Source organism: Lissotriton helveticus, chromosome 11 (assembly GCF_964261635.1).
Source record: "Lissotriton helveticus chromosome 11, aLisHel1.1, whole genome shotgun sequence".
NCBI lineage: Eukaryota > Metazoa > Chordata > Amphibia > Caudata > Salamandridae > Lissotriton > Lissotriton helveticus.
Window position 1 is genome coordinate 52,418,965 of NC_136072.1, and position 19,089 is coordinate 52,438,053.

The 19,089-nt window shown below is 44.2% G+C and overlaps 1 protein-coding gene across 1 annotated transcript in view; it reads left to right on the plus strand.

Moving 5' to 3' along the window:
- LOC144791770 (intestinal-type alkaline phosphatase-like) overlaps nt 1–19,089 on the plus strand; it is a 101,785-nt gene that overhangs the window by 74,241 nt on the left and 8,455 nt on the right. Inside the window, exons 7-9 of the mRNA XM_078666537.1 lie at nt 8,699–8,768; nt 10,912–11,046; nt 18,095–18,286. Of these exons, the coding sequence (XP_078522663.1) occupies nt 8,699–8,768; nt 10,912–11,046; nt 18,095–18,286 (397 nt within the window). The remainder of the gene's footprint in view (nt 1–8,698; nt 8,769–10,911; nt 11,047–18,094; nt 18,287–19,089) is intronic.

Here is a 19,089-nt window from a genome sequence, read left to right on the forward strand (position 1 = left end):
AACCATTTGTAAAACTGATAAGATCATAATATCTGACTCCTAGTCTCGGCAGGGCGCCTCTAGCTGATGCCAGCAAAGTACCATTTAGTTGTTAGCTTCTGAGGACTTGGCGTGCCTTACTCTGTCATCAGCATGAGAGCCCCCACACATTGTAAGGATTGTGACAAGGAAGACGAGAACTCAGAGTAATGAAGATTACCGGAATGTAGCCGAAGGGGTTTACACAAAGCCGCAGTAGGGCACATTTCTGGCAGTTGCTGTGTTTTAGAAATGCTCAAACCCTTGCTGCTGCCACAGTGATTTGCATAGTTTCACAATGAAATACTCATTCCCAAGCTTCTACAATGCCACAGTAAGGCATATTTTTCCATTATTCCACAATCAATCAGTCAATCAATTAGCATTTGGAGAGTGTGGCACTTTCCCACTAGGGGAATCTGGGCGCTGGTTTGCGAGGTCTCCGTCGAAAAGCAAGGTCTTGAGGAAACAGCGGAAAGAAGGGAGAAATCAGCAGAAAAAGGCAAAACAGAGGGCCGAAAGTGAGCAGGAAAAGGCAAAACAGAGGGCAGAAAAATTAGCAGAAAAGGCAAAACAAAGGGCAGAAAAACAAGCAAAAGAGGGCAAAACAGAGGGCAGAAAAATGAGCAGTAAAGACAAAAGGGCAGAAAAACGAGCCAAAAGGGCAAAACAGAGGGTAGATAAACGAGCAGAAAGGTAAAACAGAGTAGAAGAGGGCAAAACAGACAGCAGAAAAATTTGCATAAAAGACAAAACAAATGGCAAAAAAACGGGCAGAAAGGGCGAAACAGAGGGCAGAAAAACTAGCAGAGGGCAGAAAAGGCAAAACAGAGCAAAAGAGGGCAAAACAGAGGGCTAAAAAATGAGCAGAAAAGACAAAAAGGGCACAGAAACATGCAGAAAGGGCAAAACCGATGGCAGAAAAACGGGCAGGAAAAAGCAAAACAGAGGGCAGAAAAATAAGCAGAAATGGCAAAACAGAGCAAGAAACTAAACAAGCATAGGAGGCACAAAAAGAGGGCAGCAGTTGCCAGTGCTGTTGTACCACAGATTTTGCCAATTTCAACAATATGCAGTAGTGTACATTTGCTCAATTTCGACCGAGTACCAGTAAAGCATATTTACCCATTTTCAACAATGTCATCAGAACAGCTGCTGGTTCACTTCCTCCATCCTTCACTCTTCGTTCCCGCTTCCAAGAATGAATCCCCAGTCTAGTAAAGCCGCCCTGGGGACAATTCACCTTTTTTGCCTTTCCCCCTCTTTCTCAGGACTTTCGCCTCTCAGAACACCATTACCCAGGACTGTGACCTATAGTAGAAGGCCTCCTAGTGATCCAGCGGAAGGCCAGGGATGAACAATTCACAAACCAAATATCTCAATAGGGCTATAAACATTTACCCAAATGCTCATCCACACTCACTGGTAAATCCACTGGGGGTCAGGTTTTATCATTTTTAAGCATGGGCGAAATTTGCGGATCTGCGGTCCGCGAAATCTCGCAAAATTGCAAAAAATCCGCGAGTTTGTGGAAAAATTTGCGAACTCTCGAATTTGCACAAATAACTACAGTACTACTTTATACTAGCTAATCAGTAAATGCTAGCTCGTTGGGTAAATGTACAGTGCTTTTCCTACACTGCAGCTGCGTAAAGGGCCAGAAGATTTGTCTCCAGTGACCATGTGCGCCTGTAACTTTTCCACCGCGCCAAAAGGCGCTGAGGTCCCCTGAGTGAGCTGTCCATCATAATGGGGAAAGGGCGGGAAGACGTTTTATACCGCTAGTTTGTGGGGGCAGGGCCAAATGGGCAGGACTTCTATGCGAGTTCACATGCCTATTGCTTATAACGGGTCAGTGACCGAGCAGACTAGCAGATGAGGAGAAAGCAGCCTCCTGGTCACAGGAACTACACGGGGATTGCGCTCGAGAAACTTGGATGCAAAGACCGCCCTCAACTATTACAGCTAATGTTTAAGGCAGATATGCGGATAGAGCACACCTGCCCAGCCTCGACCGTGCTCACTAATTTTTTGGGCTGAATACGTTACTGAATTTGAGCTTCAACTCGGGCACCTGCATTATTTATATCTGTAAGTGCTTCCTGTTGAGATTTAATTTTTGTGACAGGAGCATAGTGCCAGAATGAATCCTGCCCTGCATATTTATCCACGAAAATACCACCGTTTTGTGCAATACCTCTACTCAACTGGAGTACTTTCTACTGGCTAATCAGTAAGTGCTACCTAGTTGGGTAAATGTATAGTGCTTTTCCTACACTGCAGCTGAGTAAAGGGCCAGAAGATTTGTCTCCAGTGACCATGTGTGCCTGTAACTTTTCCACTGCACCAAAAGGCGCTGAGGTCCCCTGAGTGAGCTGTCCATCATAGTGGGGAAAGGGTGGGAAGACGTTTCATACCGCTAGTGTGTGGGGGCAGGGCCAAACGGGCGGGTTCACATGACTATTGTTTATAAAGGGTCAGTGACCGAGCAGACCAGCAGATGAGGAGAAAGCAGCCTCCTGGTCACAGCAACTACACGGGGATTGCGCTCGAGATACTCATGGATGCAAAGACCTCCCTCAAGTATTAGAGCTAATTTCCAAAGGCAGATATGCGTATAGAGCACACTTGCCCAGCCTCGACCATGCCCACTAATTTTTTGGGCTGAATACATTATTGATTTTTCGGCAAGTTCGCGAGATTCGCAGATCGGGAAATAGCCGAAAATCCGCAAATTCTGCGAGCGGAATGGATTTTCCGCCCATACTTAATAATTTTCCTTAGTTCTGATTAGTTAATTCCCTGTAACCACAAACAATTTGGAATAATATTCAATGCCTAGCTAATCTTTCACAAACCAACATTCTTTCCGCTTAGTTGAGTAAGTTGATGGTGAATTTAACATGTTATCTAATTAATTTGTAGATCTCCGTGAAATAACCACAGACTCTGGGTGGGATTGATAAGCTTTATGTAAAATTTCAGTCATAAACTGAACGCTCATTAATACAGATTCATAGTGCAAACTCCATCATTCTTCATATGGGGGAGAAAAATTCATTTAGCAAATACATCCATTGACACAATACTCATTCAACAAATCAATGCATAAGAGTGGATAGATGAAGAGACAAAAGACACAAATCAAAATACGTTTGCAAAAAAATATGCAAATCTTTAGAATAATATTTACCTAATAGAAATACTGAAAAACACCCCTCTGGCCAAAGGACTGGTAGGGGTCCCCTGAGTTAGAATCAGAAGACAAAGGCTATAGGACAGAATCAGGACAGGGCAGATACTTACTAGACTTCTTTACAAAACCCGACGCACCAGGGCGCATCCCTCTCTTACACTCTCTCCCTCCTCAAAGTTCTTCCGCAATCTTCAAATCTAATCAGGCTGTCATATGGATCTGAATCTCCTCAGACTGCTCTCTCTTCTCTCTCGACCCAGCAGCAGCTCTTGCCTCTCTCTCTCTTGATGATGATTTTGATGTTCTTTCGAAGCTGCTCCTAAGTTACTCTAGTTATAGTCTTCATTTCTACATGCCCCACCCTCAAAAGTTTCAAAAATTAGTAAAATACGAAATGTGATTGGACAGGGCTAGGGGAGTGTTCATCACACTATGCTGACATATTCATTTTTATTAAGGTACTGTTGTCTCGCATATCCTTCCCCTTTAGCTCGTTCATGATTTCCTCTTCCCATACATATATTGTTGCCATTTTTAATAATTCATTCAATACAGGCTACATAGACGAACGATACACGTCTTCTCTTTCCCACGTCTTCTGTCCTTGGTGTCTGGCAGCGGGTCATATCACAAATTCACTGAGCATGCGCAACTTATTGTCATCCAGCGCATTTTCTTCTTTTGTCATAGCCGTAACAGGCCCAAATGTACACTATTATTAAATGAATCATAAACGGATGTTATTTTTTTAAACATATAATCCTCACTGTTCACCACCCACTTCTACTCTATCCCATGTTATTATTATCTCTCTGGGCAGAAGCATTAACAACTGCAGCTTTCTTTTAAGTCCATGCAAGTATATGCCTGGCATGCGGTTCCTCGAGCCCACATGTTAGTCCTTCTTGCGCATGCATGAAGTTTTTCCCTCTCAAAGCCAGTTAGTCACGTTATCTCTATGTAATCCTGGTTTAAACATGCTCAGAGAGTTTTACCAAATTAAAGCGGATTTTAGTCGCGGTGCATTTTACTCTTTATTAGTTAAGCATGCGTAAAGCTTTCTCCCCATGTGTCGGTGTCCGATGTGTATTAGTTTTGTTTCATCTCGTCTACAGTCTTAACGGTTAATAAAAGTTAACCCCTTAATTGCTGCCGTCGGCCAACGGTCGTCACGGCCACTACCTCCCCAGTGCTGCGTGCGACCGTTGGACGTCCATTCAGCACTAGTTCCAATGGACAGCGCAGCACTGGGGAGGGATTTACAACGCTCTTAAGGTGTTAATGAAGGATTTCCCTGAGCAAGTTCCGTTTTCTTGAATCCTTGCTCCATCACTAGTTCCGCGAAATCCAATTTTCCTTACACCTTCCTTCCTGTAACCAACATTACAGCTCCTCCTCTACAAGACTTTTTCTCTTGTCTCCAGTCTTGGCAAAGACCTGACTGATTCTCTCCCATGACAGGTCACCTGGCTCACTCAATCCCACCTACTCTTTACCATTTCTTCCCCACTTACCAAAAGATATCCCCTCAAAAGACAGGTCCCCAGCTCAGAGCCTTATCTTAAGACTGGTACCCACTTGATTAGGATCTCCTTGTTACTTCCGGCTGATTTCCAAGGCAACCCAAAGCTTCCTGGTTAAATTAGGTGTCGAGCCTCTTCCCCGCTGCAGACACACACACACACACACACACACACACACACAGATCCTTATTTGTTTCCGTGATTGAGCCATGAGGGGATTTGGGCAAAGGCTCCGGTTAATTTTTATTTTCTGTGTTCTGTCCATTTTTATTCTTTCCTGCGTGTGTGACTATTTATTTCTGCTGCCTGAACTCCGCGCTCGATTTCATTTATTGCTCCCAAGAAACACAATGGAAGAGAGAATATTTGTCCTTAACCCCTTCCCTGATGGGCACATTCCCCCGCTGTGCTGGGGGGGGGGGGGCGCGCACAGCGCCCTGGTGCTCATGACGAGCTCAGCTCGCCATGCAGCACAGCGCAGCTGAGCTCGTCATGAGCACACCCGTTTCTGTAGAACGTTCGCACAGCAGGAGAATTTGCCCAGCGTGCGAGAGTTCTAAAGGTCATGACGAGCTTAGCTCGTCATGAGCACACGAGAACCGTGGCTCATGACGAGTTGAGCTCATCATGAGCATGGGAGGGGTTAAACACAGCGCGTCCGTGTGGGGCTTGATGCTGCTGACAATGGACATTCCCAGTGAAATGTTCGGAAAGATGTTAACTAAGTAAAATGAAGATCTACATATATATTTTTTAACTTTTCAACTAAGCTTTTAGAGACTAACTTGTTTGTAAGATAAGTGCAGTGAATGGACTACTGAAGATGACAAAGTTGATGTCTGAAACATCATTGCTTTTATGTTTGTTTAGATATCACTGCAGGGAAATATTCATGGTTAGATGAAAGTGTCAATGCTCATGCTATTTGTCTGAACGGAGAATAGATTTTTTCATTAATTGACAAAGCCAATTATTTTTACAGCATCAAAATATTTCATGGTAAGCCTACACAATTCCAATATTATTAAACACATTTGGTTGTACAGTCTTTGCTCAAATAAGCAGCACCACAATGGAGCAGTGAGGGTTATGATGGTACTATTATGTTGCCCAGTAAATTGTCTTAATTTGGAGCAGATTAGGATAAACCACATTTACTTACTGAATCTCCCTACTGGCCTCCTCACAGCAAATGTTATACAAGCACTCAAATTTATAACTTTTTTAAAATTGATTTGTGCAGATCAAACATCTAGGTCTCACATGTGGCCTGGAAGCTGAAATGTACTTCAATATAAACTCCAGGGTTGAGGCAAAGGCTCCAGTTCATTGTTATACCTTTCAAATGTTTATTTTCAGTGTTCTTTCCGTTTTCATTCTTGTAACATCAGTTTAATATGATGCCTTTGTTCAACTACGGTTGCCACCATTTTCAAAGAAAAGTGCTGGCCATTTGTTCGTGTGTAGAACTCTGCAAAGGCTTGGGCATGGTATTTCAAATTGAGCTATTTTAACATTGTTAGCATTTATTTTTAACATGGTGAATTAATGCATGGAATTGTGAACCAGTTCATATCAGCTTTACCAGACAGGGATGAGCAGTCGTGCTGGAAAGAATAAAGGGTGAAGACTGTGTACACCTTCCATTCTGTTTAGCTGCAAGACAGTTTTCAACAAGATATCGTTGACACACTGCAGCAGTGAATGGTTTGTGAGTCTTCAGCTCATATAGAACACATGCTACCATTAATCAACCATGTACCCGGGAGGGAAGAATGAGGAGACAATGGTGTGCGCTAAACAGCTGTCTGTCTCATGTCAAGGCCAGGCTCTCACACAATCACCGTGTGTGCTGATTTGGAAGCTACCCAGCTCCTCGCCGACTGCCTGTGTGATCTTGAATAATCTAGTTTACCTCTCTGTTAGATTACCTGTGGTTGGTACCTGCCTCTGGGTACAATGAACGTCACCCACAAATATGAAACAGGTGTCTTTTGACTTCCATCTCTAGACAACTGTATTTTGCTACCTTTCACAGACTCTCTTCTGACCCACCCCCTGCGAAGGCCTTCCCAAGACGGAGGCTCAGTTGAGCCAGTCTGACCGTGCAACATGTTGTCCTGCACCTGCACCAAGTGCATAGGCACATGTGTTCACAATGGATGTCATTCTCCTTCCAGACACTAAGCCTCCCACTGTACTGAACGTATGGCCTGCAAAGAAGGGCACTTCTAGGGGAACTGACGTGAAAGAGGTCATAGGTCACCTACTAGGGACATGAGATGCACCGTGAGCATAGGTAGTCTGCTTCAAGATGACCTTTGAGTATAGCCCAAGCACACAAATCACAAGGGCATACCCCATGGCCGTACTTATACCACGTGAACATAATTATAGCCTAGGTGACTGGACACCCAGGCAGCCAGCCTCTTAGCATTTTCTCGTGGCCTTCAGAATTTATTGTTCACTTGACCAAGATGGTTACCAAAAACCAAAACAAATAACAAAACCCAAAAGACCACAAACCTTTGGTTTTGCTAAACACTTTTTAATTCTATTTCCCCACCGTAAAATGATTTGCTGTGGGAATTGGTGGGTGCTTTTGGTTGTCGATGATGGTGAGTACCAAGTTCTAGACATTTTGGTCAGGAGGGGGTCCTTAAGCCTAAAATGTTTTGACAGGGGGGTCTCGGCATCAAAAAGTTTGAAGAACTCCGCCCTACAGGGACCTACCCCTGTCCTCACACCCGTGCTCAGCCTCCCCAAGACAGAATTCTGCCCCCAAGATGATCTGCTCTTTTCATATTGTTCTTCCTAAGATAGTTTCAGCACCACACTCCATTTCCCAGTCCTTACTCAGGCTCCTGAGAGGTCTTGGGCAATCGCAGGCTGAATGGAAGCCAGTGTTGCTGTTGTATATTGTAAACTGGGCATCAGGGTAGCACTTTTCCTCTCCTCTCTCTGCTTCTCCTGATGGTGCAGCATGATGTGGGGGACTGCAGTACCAGGCCATACACAACACCACTCATTCACTGTGGGATTCACTGAACACCATTGTGAATGGTCCCCTGGTGCAGACCTTCTCCCAAAGTCTACAGGACGAGGTGTACTGTAGGAAAACAGCCGTGTGAAACTGAAGCCTCTGTAACTTCTGTGCTTTATAGCACCTTAGTATATATTAAATGCTTGTCCACGATGAAATGTGAATGAGTAAATTATTGACAAAGAGATTGCAGCCCATGAGGAAAGACTATGACAAGGCAATTCACAGCATCCACAACAGCATCACCAGCATCTCCCAAAAAAGTAGGATGAACCTGGAGGGTGAGGTTTTGTTGAAAAAGAAGTAGGCTACCTCTAAATTCAGTTGGGTTGACCAGTATGGGAAGGTCTTGTGAATTTCTCTAATCCATATATGAATTACTCATTTTGCTAGACTCACACACAAATCTTTCCTTTCCAGTGGTAGGCAAAAGGCAAGCTCCATGCCAGTCGAAAGCCCCCCTAGCTGGTCCCTCTTTGGTATTTTGCTGTAAGCTTTCGAGAGTTTAGTTTAGCCGCAGCCCATGTTTCTTCCACCGAGGCGCTACTGTCGCCCAGTTCCTACTGGAAAGTGGAAACTATACGACACTAGAGCTTCCATATTTACAGCCACGGCTTAGGGCAGTCCCTTTCAACAGTGGCTGCTTTTTCCCCTATTCATTTTTCAGGCTTCCACCTCCTCCCTTCTATTAAAGCCTCATTAGAACATCACAGAACTCTCACCATGGACCTTGCAGATGTTGGACCTACAGATGTTCTGTTGCTACCTGCTTAGGTTTACCATAGTAAGAGGGGACACTGGATCTAGGTAGACATGGCTTTTTCTGGCTGTGAGAAAGGTGTTCAGGGGATGCTTTTTTTTATCCCAGGTCAAAGCAAGAAATGGAGCATCTAATTGTTGTGTTTACTCTTCTTCCAGGGTGCTCAGTATGTGTGGAATAAGGAGCAGTTGGACAAAATAGATGATAGAACGGCAACGTATGTCATGGGTAAGAAACATCCTTCCTTCTCTGTGTTATTGCTTTAAATTTGTCTTACATATTGTGTCCTTTTGAATGTTCTTCTGGTCTATGTAGGACTTTATGCTTCTTTTTCCTGGGATTTCTATTTGCCTGGATTTTGCATTGTGGGGCAGCGAAACGCTCCTCTAACTAAACAAGGAAGTAATGCTGTTTATATAATAAATGTCACCCATGCTGCCATGCCGAGGCCCTTGTCAGGCCGCTATTGATAATTCTGTTGTGATAGCTCTGTCACCAAGCAGACAAAAATAAGTGACAACTTTGTGCGTAGTGAACTTAGCCCTTGTACAGAATGTTCAAGGTAGTTGATAATATGCCTACGAAGTGGAAATGTAAACAAAGCCATTTCAGAGAATTTTATCCTGCACAGGCGCACAATTAAATGTGTGTCAAATGTTAATCTATAGTGTTCAGGAAAAGATGTTAATTTAACGTGAACTTGCAAAATGGTGGTATGATCTCACGATCCGAATGTGACCACATGAAACTTTGGCCTAACTGGAATGTGCGAAATGACACCGGTCAGGAAGTCAGGCAGACCAGGGTCTGACATTTTGAAAATTTGTGTAGAATGACTGTATTTTGCTTTCTTGGCCGTAGTGGTGGATGCTTTGTGTGCACAATTTTTGTTTGAGTAGGTTTTGTGTTCCTGTGTACTGTCAGAAGCCCTATTTGTTTGGTGTAGAGGTTTTTAGGTGATATATTGGTGTTTATTGTGAATATTGAGTAGAACCTGCCATTATACTTTAATACCTAACTCAATATATAGAGGAAACAAATATCAATAGGTAAACATGTAAAGATTTTCTATACCAAACTTACCTTGCTGATATACATATCTTCAAGGTACATAGATGTGGGGTTTAGAATAGTAAATGTATACTTCTCTATAGGCACTTTTACCTTTCAATATTATTGTCTTCAATATTTTGGCTACGATATTAAGGAATACCAATGCTCCCTAATCAATATTCTAGGCCTCAGCCTGACATATTTGGATACGTAGTGCTCATGAAACACTCTGTAGCCGATTAACCAAGTAGCAAAGAGGAATGGAAGGGATACATTAAAATATTTTCTTATGTACCCTGAGAATGGTACTCCTGTCACCGAATTCCTGAGTTTGGGCCTGAACCCATGACCATCAGAGCAAAAACACCAAGATTTCCCAGTCATCTTAGGCATGGCTGATGGCAGTGCTGTCTCAGGTGTGTTTTAGTGCCTGATGAGGACATGGGAAGCTGAGCCGGAGATGAAAAGGGATCTTTCAGTGTTCCTCCAGAGTGTCATTGTCTTGCCAGAGATGGTCTACTGCTGAGACTATACTGAGCCAGGAGTTAGGTATGCATGGTCTCCAGATTAAGAGAAAGAAGGGGATGCACAGAGGATTCAGATTTGCACTATCAGTTCCTGCTTGGAGAGTAAGTGCTACGCAAACGAATGATGGACAGAATGCTGAATAAATCATACATTCTCCCCCAGTCAAGAGATCTGGGTTAAATCCATTGTTCTTTTGCTCACCATGCCACCCCAGTTTAGACCCAGCCATTTGCAAATCAGCCTTGACCCTGTGCCTCATGGGTACAGTCCAGACCGAACCTCCAAACCAGGTCTTCCCTGGACCGGAAACAAGCATCCTGGGACTGGTTTCTGGGTATTACCCTTCATCAGCCAGGCTAGCTTGTATCCAGTGGTACAGTCAGCAAAGGACGATAGATTGGCCCATCAGATTTAGAAGAACAAGAGCAAAAACCAGTGACGCAAAGGTCTGACGTTGATTATGTAGCAGCTAATGCAAGGGCAGGAATCAACATAAAAACTGAGTTAAAATGGATATTGAGGGAGAAGCAATGGAGTGTGGGGTAAATAAGTGAAAAAGTGCATGTTCAGGGATTTGAGATTGGACAACAATTTGATACTGAGATGTCATCGGAGGTCATAGGTTGCCTGATGTGACTTACATTGCCCTCAGCATTTTGGCAAATTGACTTTAAGTCATAACTGTAGGTCTGAGTCACTTGTAGCCTGGCCTGTTGGCTGGTTCCATGTGTGTATCAGAGTGACAAATAGCTCAGCTGCTCTCTTTGTAAAGGTGTTTTATTTCTTGCAGGCTTGTTTGAACCTGGAGATATGAAGTATGAGCTGAACCGGAACACCACCTCCGACCCCTCCATTGTTGAGTTGACAGAAAAAGCCATTAAGATCCTCAGCAAGAACAAGAAAGGCTTTTATCTCTTTGTTGAAGATAAGTTGATTCTTTTACATGTGTCTTTTACCTGCTATATGAAATCAGCAATTTCAGTTTCCAAATTCTTCTCTCTTTTCGTCTTCATGCTACAAAAAAGAGGATTTTTAACCCAAGCAACAAAACATATATTTGCCCTCTGGAAGCTCATACAATTAACACAAAAGGATGATGGACGGAATGGTGAACACTGTCAAATATTCACCCCCAGTCACAGATCTGGGTTGAGTCCATTGTTATTTTTCTTGCAGTGCAAACAGGCGTAGCAGTAATTTTTTGCTTGCTCGCGGTCCTCAACCTCAAGTTGGCGACCACGAGCGAGCAAAATGACATCCCGGCGAGACTTTTCTCCGCTCGCGATCAGCAACATCAAGTTACCAATCGCGAGCGTAGAAAATAAACCTCCCGGCGAGATTCTCAACGTGGGGAGGTCAGGTTTATCATTGCGAGTGGTTGCGTATGCTCGCGACCACTCACGATGAGGCACTACTCGTCCACATTGGGAAAGCTGCCGCTCGAGTAGAAATCTACTCAAGCGGCAGAAAACGACTGTTTGCACTGTGCAAGATGCGGATTGCACTGATTGCACAGTGCTGGATGCTTGTCTGCACTGTGCAATCAGTGCGTACAACATTTTGCACAGTGCACTACGCAGTTCGCGTAGCTACGCATAGCTCACGTAGTGCGAAGTGCACTTTGCGTAGCTACGCGTAGCGGTACTACACGAACTACGCCCAGGGTTAACAGTGAGAACAGGAACCACGTCTGGGCATACCCTTCCCACAGGGTGAAAATGCAACTCAAAACACACTGGGCAAAACCACCTTCAGATCACCATAATAATAATGATGATCTTAACAAAACTTATAATAACGATGATAATAATAACAACAATAATAACATTAGTAATATAACAATAATAATAACAACAATAATAACAATAACACTCTTGGGCATTGATGCTTCTAAAGTCTGTTTCACATGCACATGCTCATCTCATGCAATGTGTATGATTCATACTATATCAGTAAGACTGTGCGATTGGACAACATAAACATCAAAACTGTGCAAGACTGAGTCCACGCACACCGTCGGCATATGTGGCCTTAGTTCTGGCTAGCTCACAATATACCATCGGGACCTCTAATCTTACAGGGTACCGGGGGCATGTGCAACCTCACAACATGACAACTCCGACTCCCCAAGGAAACCGTGAAATCAGGACTCAGCCTTTCGTTAATAACTCATGCATGCCCAAAGGAAAACACAAGAAATACTCAAATTGGCATTTCAAACATTTATTGACGCAATAAGATTCTTTGTAAAAATGCGTGTGCTACAATGATTAATAGAAGGAAACAGAACAGAGTAATCAGCATTACTAGAATGGTAAAGAAGATAAACAATGCAAACATGGTGCTGTTGCATCGATTATGTGCATACATATATAACAATATCTATACTGCTACCTCATGATTCCTAACCCAGTGGTTTTAGGGGGGTATGAATCTGACACAATACTCTAGGGTGATCTAACTCCCCAGTTACTAACTCCCCAGTTACTTGTGGGTGTGTTTCATCTGGGAACCCGTTCTTGTGCAGAGCAGGACATCGTCCTTCTCAGGAAGGTAAACAGGATTCAGCTGGGCCTGGATTCCGACATGGGCCAACCTTGTCGGTGACTGTGAAGTGCTCCTCGCCATAAATAAAGCAGTGGTGTCATTTATATAATAAACTTCACCCATGTTACCATGCAAGAGTTCTAGTCATACTGTCAATATTGATTCTGCTCTAGTGGGGCTGTCGTCAAGTGGACAAAAACAAACATCAACATTTTGAGCAGTGAACTTAAGCCTGGTACAGAATGTTCAAGGCACTGATGATATGCCCGCCAAGAAGTGTACATGTAAGCAAATCCATTTTAGAGAATATTATCCCATGTGAGGGCGCAAGTAGAAGTGTGCCAAGAGTTGACATTTAAGATGTCAACTTAAACATGAAAATATAAAATGGTGGTGTTCCCCGTCCAAGGTTTATATAACCACATAACACATGCAGTTACTCATCTAGTCACTGGAGCCAGAGCATCTGACCACATCACTCCCTTTGTAAAAGACCTTCACCGACTCCCCCTGGAAGCAAGAATTGACTCAAGATTGCTTATGTAGCTCATAAAGCATTACTCGTCAACCACCCTACCTGAAGGACAAACTTCAATCACAGAAGGCTGCAGAAACACCAGGAACAGAGGCCAAATAATCCAGGTAAACCCAGCATTTGAAGGAGCAAAAGCTTCCAAGCAGGTTCACTCCTACCTCCCTCCCCAACTGTGAGAACTCTATCCATGATCATCTTAGAGTGAATCGAAATATCTTACTCTTCTGTAAGGACCGAAAAGCCCATCTCTTCAAAATGTATCTGCCCAACCAATAGTTTCCCTAGAGCCTCTCTTCCATCACTATTATCAATGTATGGGATCTCTACCATTTTCTAGCTGTATTTAAAGCTCTCCAATGCCCTTGGACTATCTCCACGTGATATATACACTACAAATAAAGAAATATATAAATAAATAAACAGATTATTTTTAGAAAAACAGGTCAATGCCCCTATTTGTGTCATATCTTAGAAGTATAAATGGCAGATGAAACTATACTATACAGACAGAAGAGGGAATAACATAGGAGGTGGCCCTAAAAATGTTTTTCAAGTCATGACCTACGTATAACACACAGATAACAAGAGCAATTCCGTAACTGACTGAGCTATCTTGCCAGCTACCTCTTATCCCTACATTTTGTGATGCACAAGCCAATGTCTCTTTGTGCTCACCATGATCCTCCTTCCAGCAAACCTCAGCTCCAATTTTTTTGGGGACTTAATGAGTTAAATTGCTGCTCAGGTAGGAGAAGAGACATTAGTTTATCCAGATGGGGCATTTTGGCATAGGGTATGAAATGGCTGCTCGGTAACCCACACCTCTCCTTCTCCTAGTGAAGCGCCAATCTTTAACGAAAAGTCCAACATTTTAAAACCCACAGCCCAAATTCAGTTCACTCAAAGCATCTCTGGAAAAGCCTTTTCCTCGGTTCTCTAATTGGGACAGGGCTTGACAGTGCTGAACCAAAGTCACTCAAAGAAACAGACATTGGATAATGCAGCTATAGAGTCCTTTATTGTTGCCCTTCACTGTTACATGCTGGAGCTGTCATGGCGGACCCTGTTGTTTACCATTGGTGTCCTAGGATCTCAGATACTACTATCTCCTTCCACCTGAATAACCAAGTTAAGACTTTTGTACCATCGGCTTGCCTTAGGAGATAGCAAGTAGTCATGGCACTGCTTACTTTTAAATTTACTTTCTCAAGTGTTCTGTTGCTTGTAGGTCAGGCTTTGCTACATAAACTTTAATAAATATCTGGTTGGTTGCTGATTTTTGTCATTCTTGACCAAAAAGACCCTATTTATACATTTTCCGAGCACAGGATTGTAATTCATGTGCATTAGGCTCAACCTTGGTTACATGGGTCATGTCCTTTTGATTAATGCCTATGTTGCCATAGAAGTTTCTTAGATACACTTCTTATGTCTCACCCTGTTTACACCCTCCTAACGTTTTCATCCGACATAAATCTCTGGGTTAAACCGTTGCGTCATCTCTGAAAATTTCTGGGGACCCAAGCTTTAACTTCACAATGTTCTCTATCAGATGTGTGAACTGCCTATACCGAGTTTACACTTTTGGACAATCTGCTGTACTGTCCAACATGGGATCTAGCAGGATGCTCCACTTAAGTGGGATTCTAGATCCCCAGGATAACTGTGAAACCCATCCACCACATATTTGATGTTGCCGCACAATCCAATCCCTCAAAACAAGGCCCTTGTAGAGCTCTGTTTGGTATCTTCTCATGAGACCCTGTGATCTTACCTGCACAAACTCAATAACAGTTCAGCTCAATAACAGTTTAGACTGGATTATTGCAATTCCTTATTTTTAGGAGCACAGCAATATATTCTGCAGGGGTTGCAGAGAGTCCAGTCTATGGCCGCAAAGCTGGTGCTTAAGAGACAGCGTCGGTCTTCTACAGCCCTGGCCTTGAGTGATCTTCACTGGCTGCCTCTTTAGGAGAGAATATGATTTAAATCTCTCTGCATTGTATATAAAGCGGTCCACGGTTTGGGACCTGTTCCTCTGCAGTGGAGATTTACCTGGTACAACCCTGGGAGACGGCTTCGTTCCTCCAGTAGTAATCTGATCACGGCCACCAGGTTCAAGAGATCACGGCTGGGAGGCAGAGCCATTGGTGTGGCGGTGGCCCACCTCTGGAACGAGCTGCCCCAGAATCTCAGCCAGATTAGCACGCTGACGTGCTTCAGGAAGAGCCTGGAAACCTGGCTATTCCCTAGGAACAAAAATTTGTTCCTCTCTCGGACAGCTTTCTCCATTGTTATACCGGCTTTCTTCACTCTAAGTGCCAGGATACCCGTAGGGTGGCAGTTTTCGCGCTATATCAGTATCTACTTCAGTTCACCCTCAGAGAGTCTAGAAGAACTCGATGATGAATCATGCCACTCGATAACATTCAGTGAGTGAGAGCTCTTCTAACCCCTTGGGTGCTCATGACGAGGTCAGCTCGTCATGAGCTATGGCGCTCCGGTGCTCATGACGAGCTGAGCTCGTCATGACCTCGCCCGTTCCGTGGAATGCTCGCATGCTGGGCTGATTCCCCTGCTGTGCTGAGCGTTCCATGGGAACGGGTGTGACCATGACGAGCTCAGCTCGTCATGAGCACCGGAGCGCCGAAGCTCATGACGAGCTGACCTCGTCATGAGCACCGGGGCGCTGTACGTGCCCCCCGCCCCCAGCACAGCGGGGGAAACAGCCCCGCACGGAAGGGGTTAAGAAAAAGGTATTTCCCCTATATCCAGTGGGCCCACCCTAGATGACTCTCTGTTGATTGTAACACTGTATACGAGGAGGGGTCAGTCATGACCTTCATTTCCCTCTTCCTTCCCTCTTTTGATTTTTATAATAAATCAGAACACACAGCCAAATTAGATGCAAAGCCATTTATAATGGCGTTCCGATGTTGATCACACAGTGCTCAAGTGACCATGTGAGAAATGTGTATATACAGAAGGAAACTTCAAATTCAGGACTCTGTGAATCAGAGGGGGGGGGCTGATCAGGGATGAGACATTCCCACTAACGGCCATTTGTAGGGTCCCAGAATCCAGCTGTGTTGAAGTCTGCAGAGTTTTGGCCTTGTCTTAAATTAAAAGCTCTTCATCAGGACATGGATAATTGGAGAGCAAAGAAGATGTGGGCCAGGGGGTCCTCAGAGATTCAATGAAACATATAGGTTATAGAGTTCCATGAAGTTGGTGGTCAATCTAAGATAATTGTTGCCAATTAATTACATGGCACCCCTTCTCTCAATTAGGGCAAGGTGAAGGGATGGGAAAGCAACTGGGTGAATAGCTTCTGGTCCATTCCTATCCTGCCCACATGAGAATAGAAAGCATTTATCCTAATAAACGTTTAGCCACGAAGGGATGCTTATGTCCTCTCTGTCCTACGGCATCCTGGGAAAACTGTGCTTTTCTTTTTAATGTTCAAAAAAAAGCTCCTAATCTTAAAACATAACAATAATAATTTGTTGACTTGAATTGAGGCTTCATGAGTTAAGATGGTCTCACATCAGGTTATTATCCACCTGCAGAGTCAATTTCCTTGGGAGACCATCTTGAAAGAGTTGGTTATCAGGTAAGAATGCACAACTATGCAGCATATTTATAAGCCCACATTGCCACTGGAGCATCACTTTTGTTTTGCTCTGGTGGCGTAGCACCATTTTGAATATTTACAAGGTGGCGCTAAGCCACTTAACGTGGCTTAACGCCACCTTGTAAATATGCACCTTTCAGCCGCAGTCCTCTGCCTCAAAGGGCGTGCAATGGGTATTCTTGTGCGCGTTCCACCACAACGCCCATTGCTTTTTGATGCTGCTCCAGATTGACAAGGCTGAAGCAGCACCCAAAACAGCGCCGTTCTAACGACAGGTGTTAGAATTGTGCTGCATTCTGCAGCACACATAGAAAGAGCAAATCGCCATTCGTACCACCTCTAGGGGAATATGGTGCATCCCTGCGTTTTAAAAATGTCAGAGCGTGGTGCCGGCAAATTTGATGCAGCTCTGTGCTCTGACATTTTTTGTAAGTATGCCCCTATGTTTCAATGGCAGCAAAATAACTGCGGGGCATATTATCAATGCTGGCGATATGCTATTTTTGCCGCTTTAGCGGCCGTTTTCGGTCGCCAAGCAGCGATAATACTATCGCCCAATTAGCAAGCTGTCGCTAACTGATGTTAGCGACAGCTTTGACGTGATAGCGAGCGGTTTGGGGCCCGCTTTGCATGTTAGTGATAATTATCGCTAATGACATGCAAAGTGGGCGTTCCCAACCCGTTAGCGACTGAAAGCAGTTGCTAACGTCGCTAACGCCTATTAGCAAGGCAGGCTTAGCGATGGCAATATTCGCGCTAAGCGCGAATATCGCCCAAAACTAGCACCTGCCCAGACCAGTTCTTAGCCATGTTATCCAATGGGAGGTGGATAACATGACTAAGAGCATTTAGTCGCTAATGCGTGAATATCGCTGTATTCTCAGCGATATGAAAAATGATCGCTTTGGAGATAAGCGTAGCTAATAGCATGTTATCTCAGCGATAATTTCCGGCGATGCTTAGCGATAAAAAAATCGTTGCTAAGCCTAGTTAGTGATAAATATCGCTAATCGTTGGTAATATGCCCCTGCATTCCTTCTGACCTTCGAGACGACTAGACCCTTGTTCTTATCAGACTAATGCGATGAATGTACATATATGGATAGGTTTTTGCGCAATAGAGACCCTGAAATATTTGAGATCGTTTTGACATGGTGAATATAAGCGCCTTCAATGCAGCCAGGCATCTTCTAAAGTTCCCTTTACTTCCCCGAGATGATTACCGTGTTTGTGTGTTTTTTTCTTCTCCTCCTATACGAGGGCGAATTGACCACGGCCACCACGACACCCGAGCTAAGCAGGCGCTGACAGAGGGGGTCATGTTCGACAAGGCCATCAAGAGGGGCGGTGAGCTGACCACGGAGAAGGAGACGCTGACGGTGGTGACCGCAGACCACTCGCATGTCTTCTCGTTTGGTGGATACACCCTCCGTGGGACTTCACTCTTCGGTAAGATCACTTTAGAAGAATCAGAGGTTAAAGGTGTGCTTCTGGATTTATTTGGAAAATAAATATCTTTGAAATTTCATTGCAAACGTAACGATGTTCTATTGTATCGCGGTGGCTGGAGCGTGGCTTGTTGTCCTAGTAGTAAACACAACAACATCAAGCCAAGGCTAATGCAGCCATTTTATATGGTCTTGCATCAAGATCACAGTGCTGGGTACTTAGTGGTTCAGTGGGCCTGCTACTTCCAGGCTTGGGAGGGAGAGAGGCAACACTCCTCATATGAGCTATAACAGAGCTCTCACCCTGGCCCACACTCAAAGACCAACACAGGTCAACAAGTCTCCCCTAAGCAGAATGTAAATGTAAAAATGTAAATTGATACTTGTATAGCGCACTACTCACCCGCAAGGGTCTCAAGGCGCTTGTACGAATACCGCTGTGGAACCCTTCCTGGCTTTCCCTGTGAGGTGTCCACTCCTGGGCACCCCCAAGGTGGAGGCCAGGCATCCTTAGCGTTGTGGGGGCCGTTGTGGAGATTAAGCAAGCTATTGCCCAGAGTTGCAGAGTGGGACTCAATGATTGGAATAGGCACCGAGGCGAGAATTATCAGGTCTGTGGAATTTTTGAGCCCAAGACCCGCCGAGGCGGGGAATTGAACCCTGGTCCCGGGCTAGACCTCTGCATCAGGGTCTGCCGCTCTAACCATTAAGCCACACTTCTCCTTTAGTAGAACGCCATGACCAGCAATTCAAGTTTATATAATATCTTGCCTAGTTAATGAAATAATGAATATATTGGTCTAG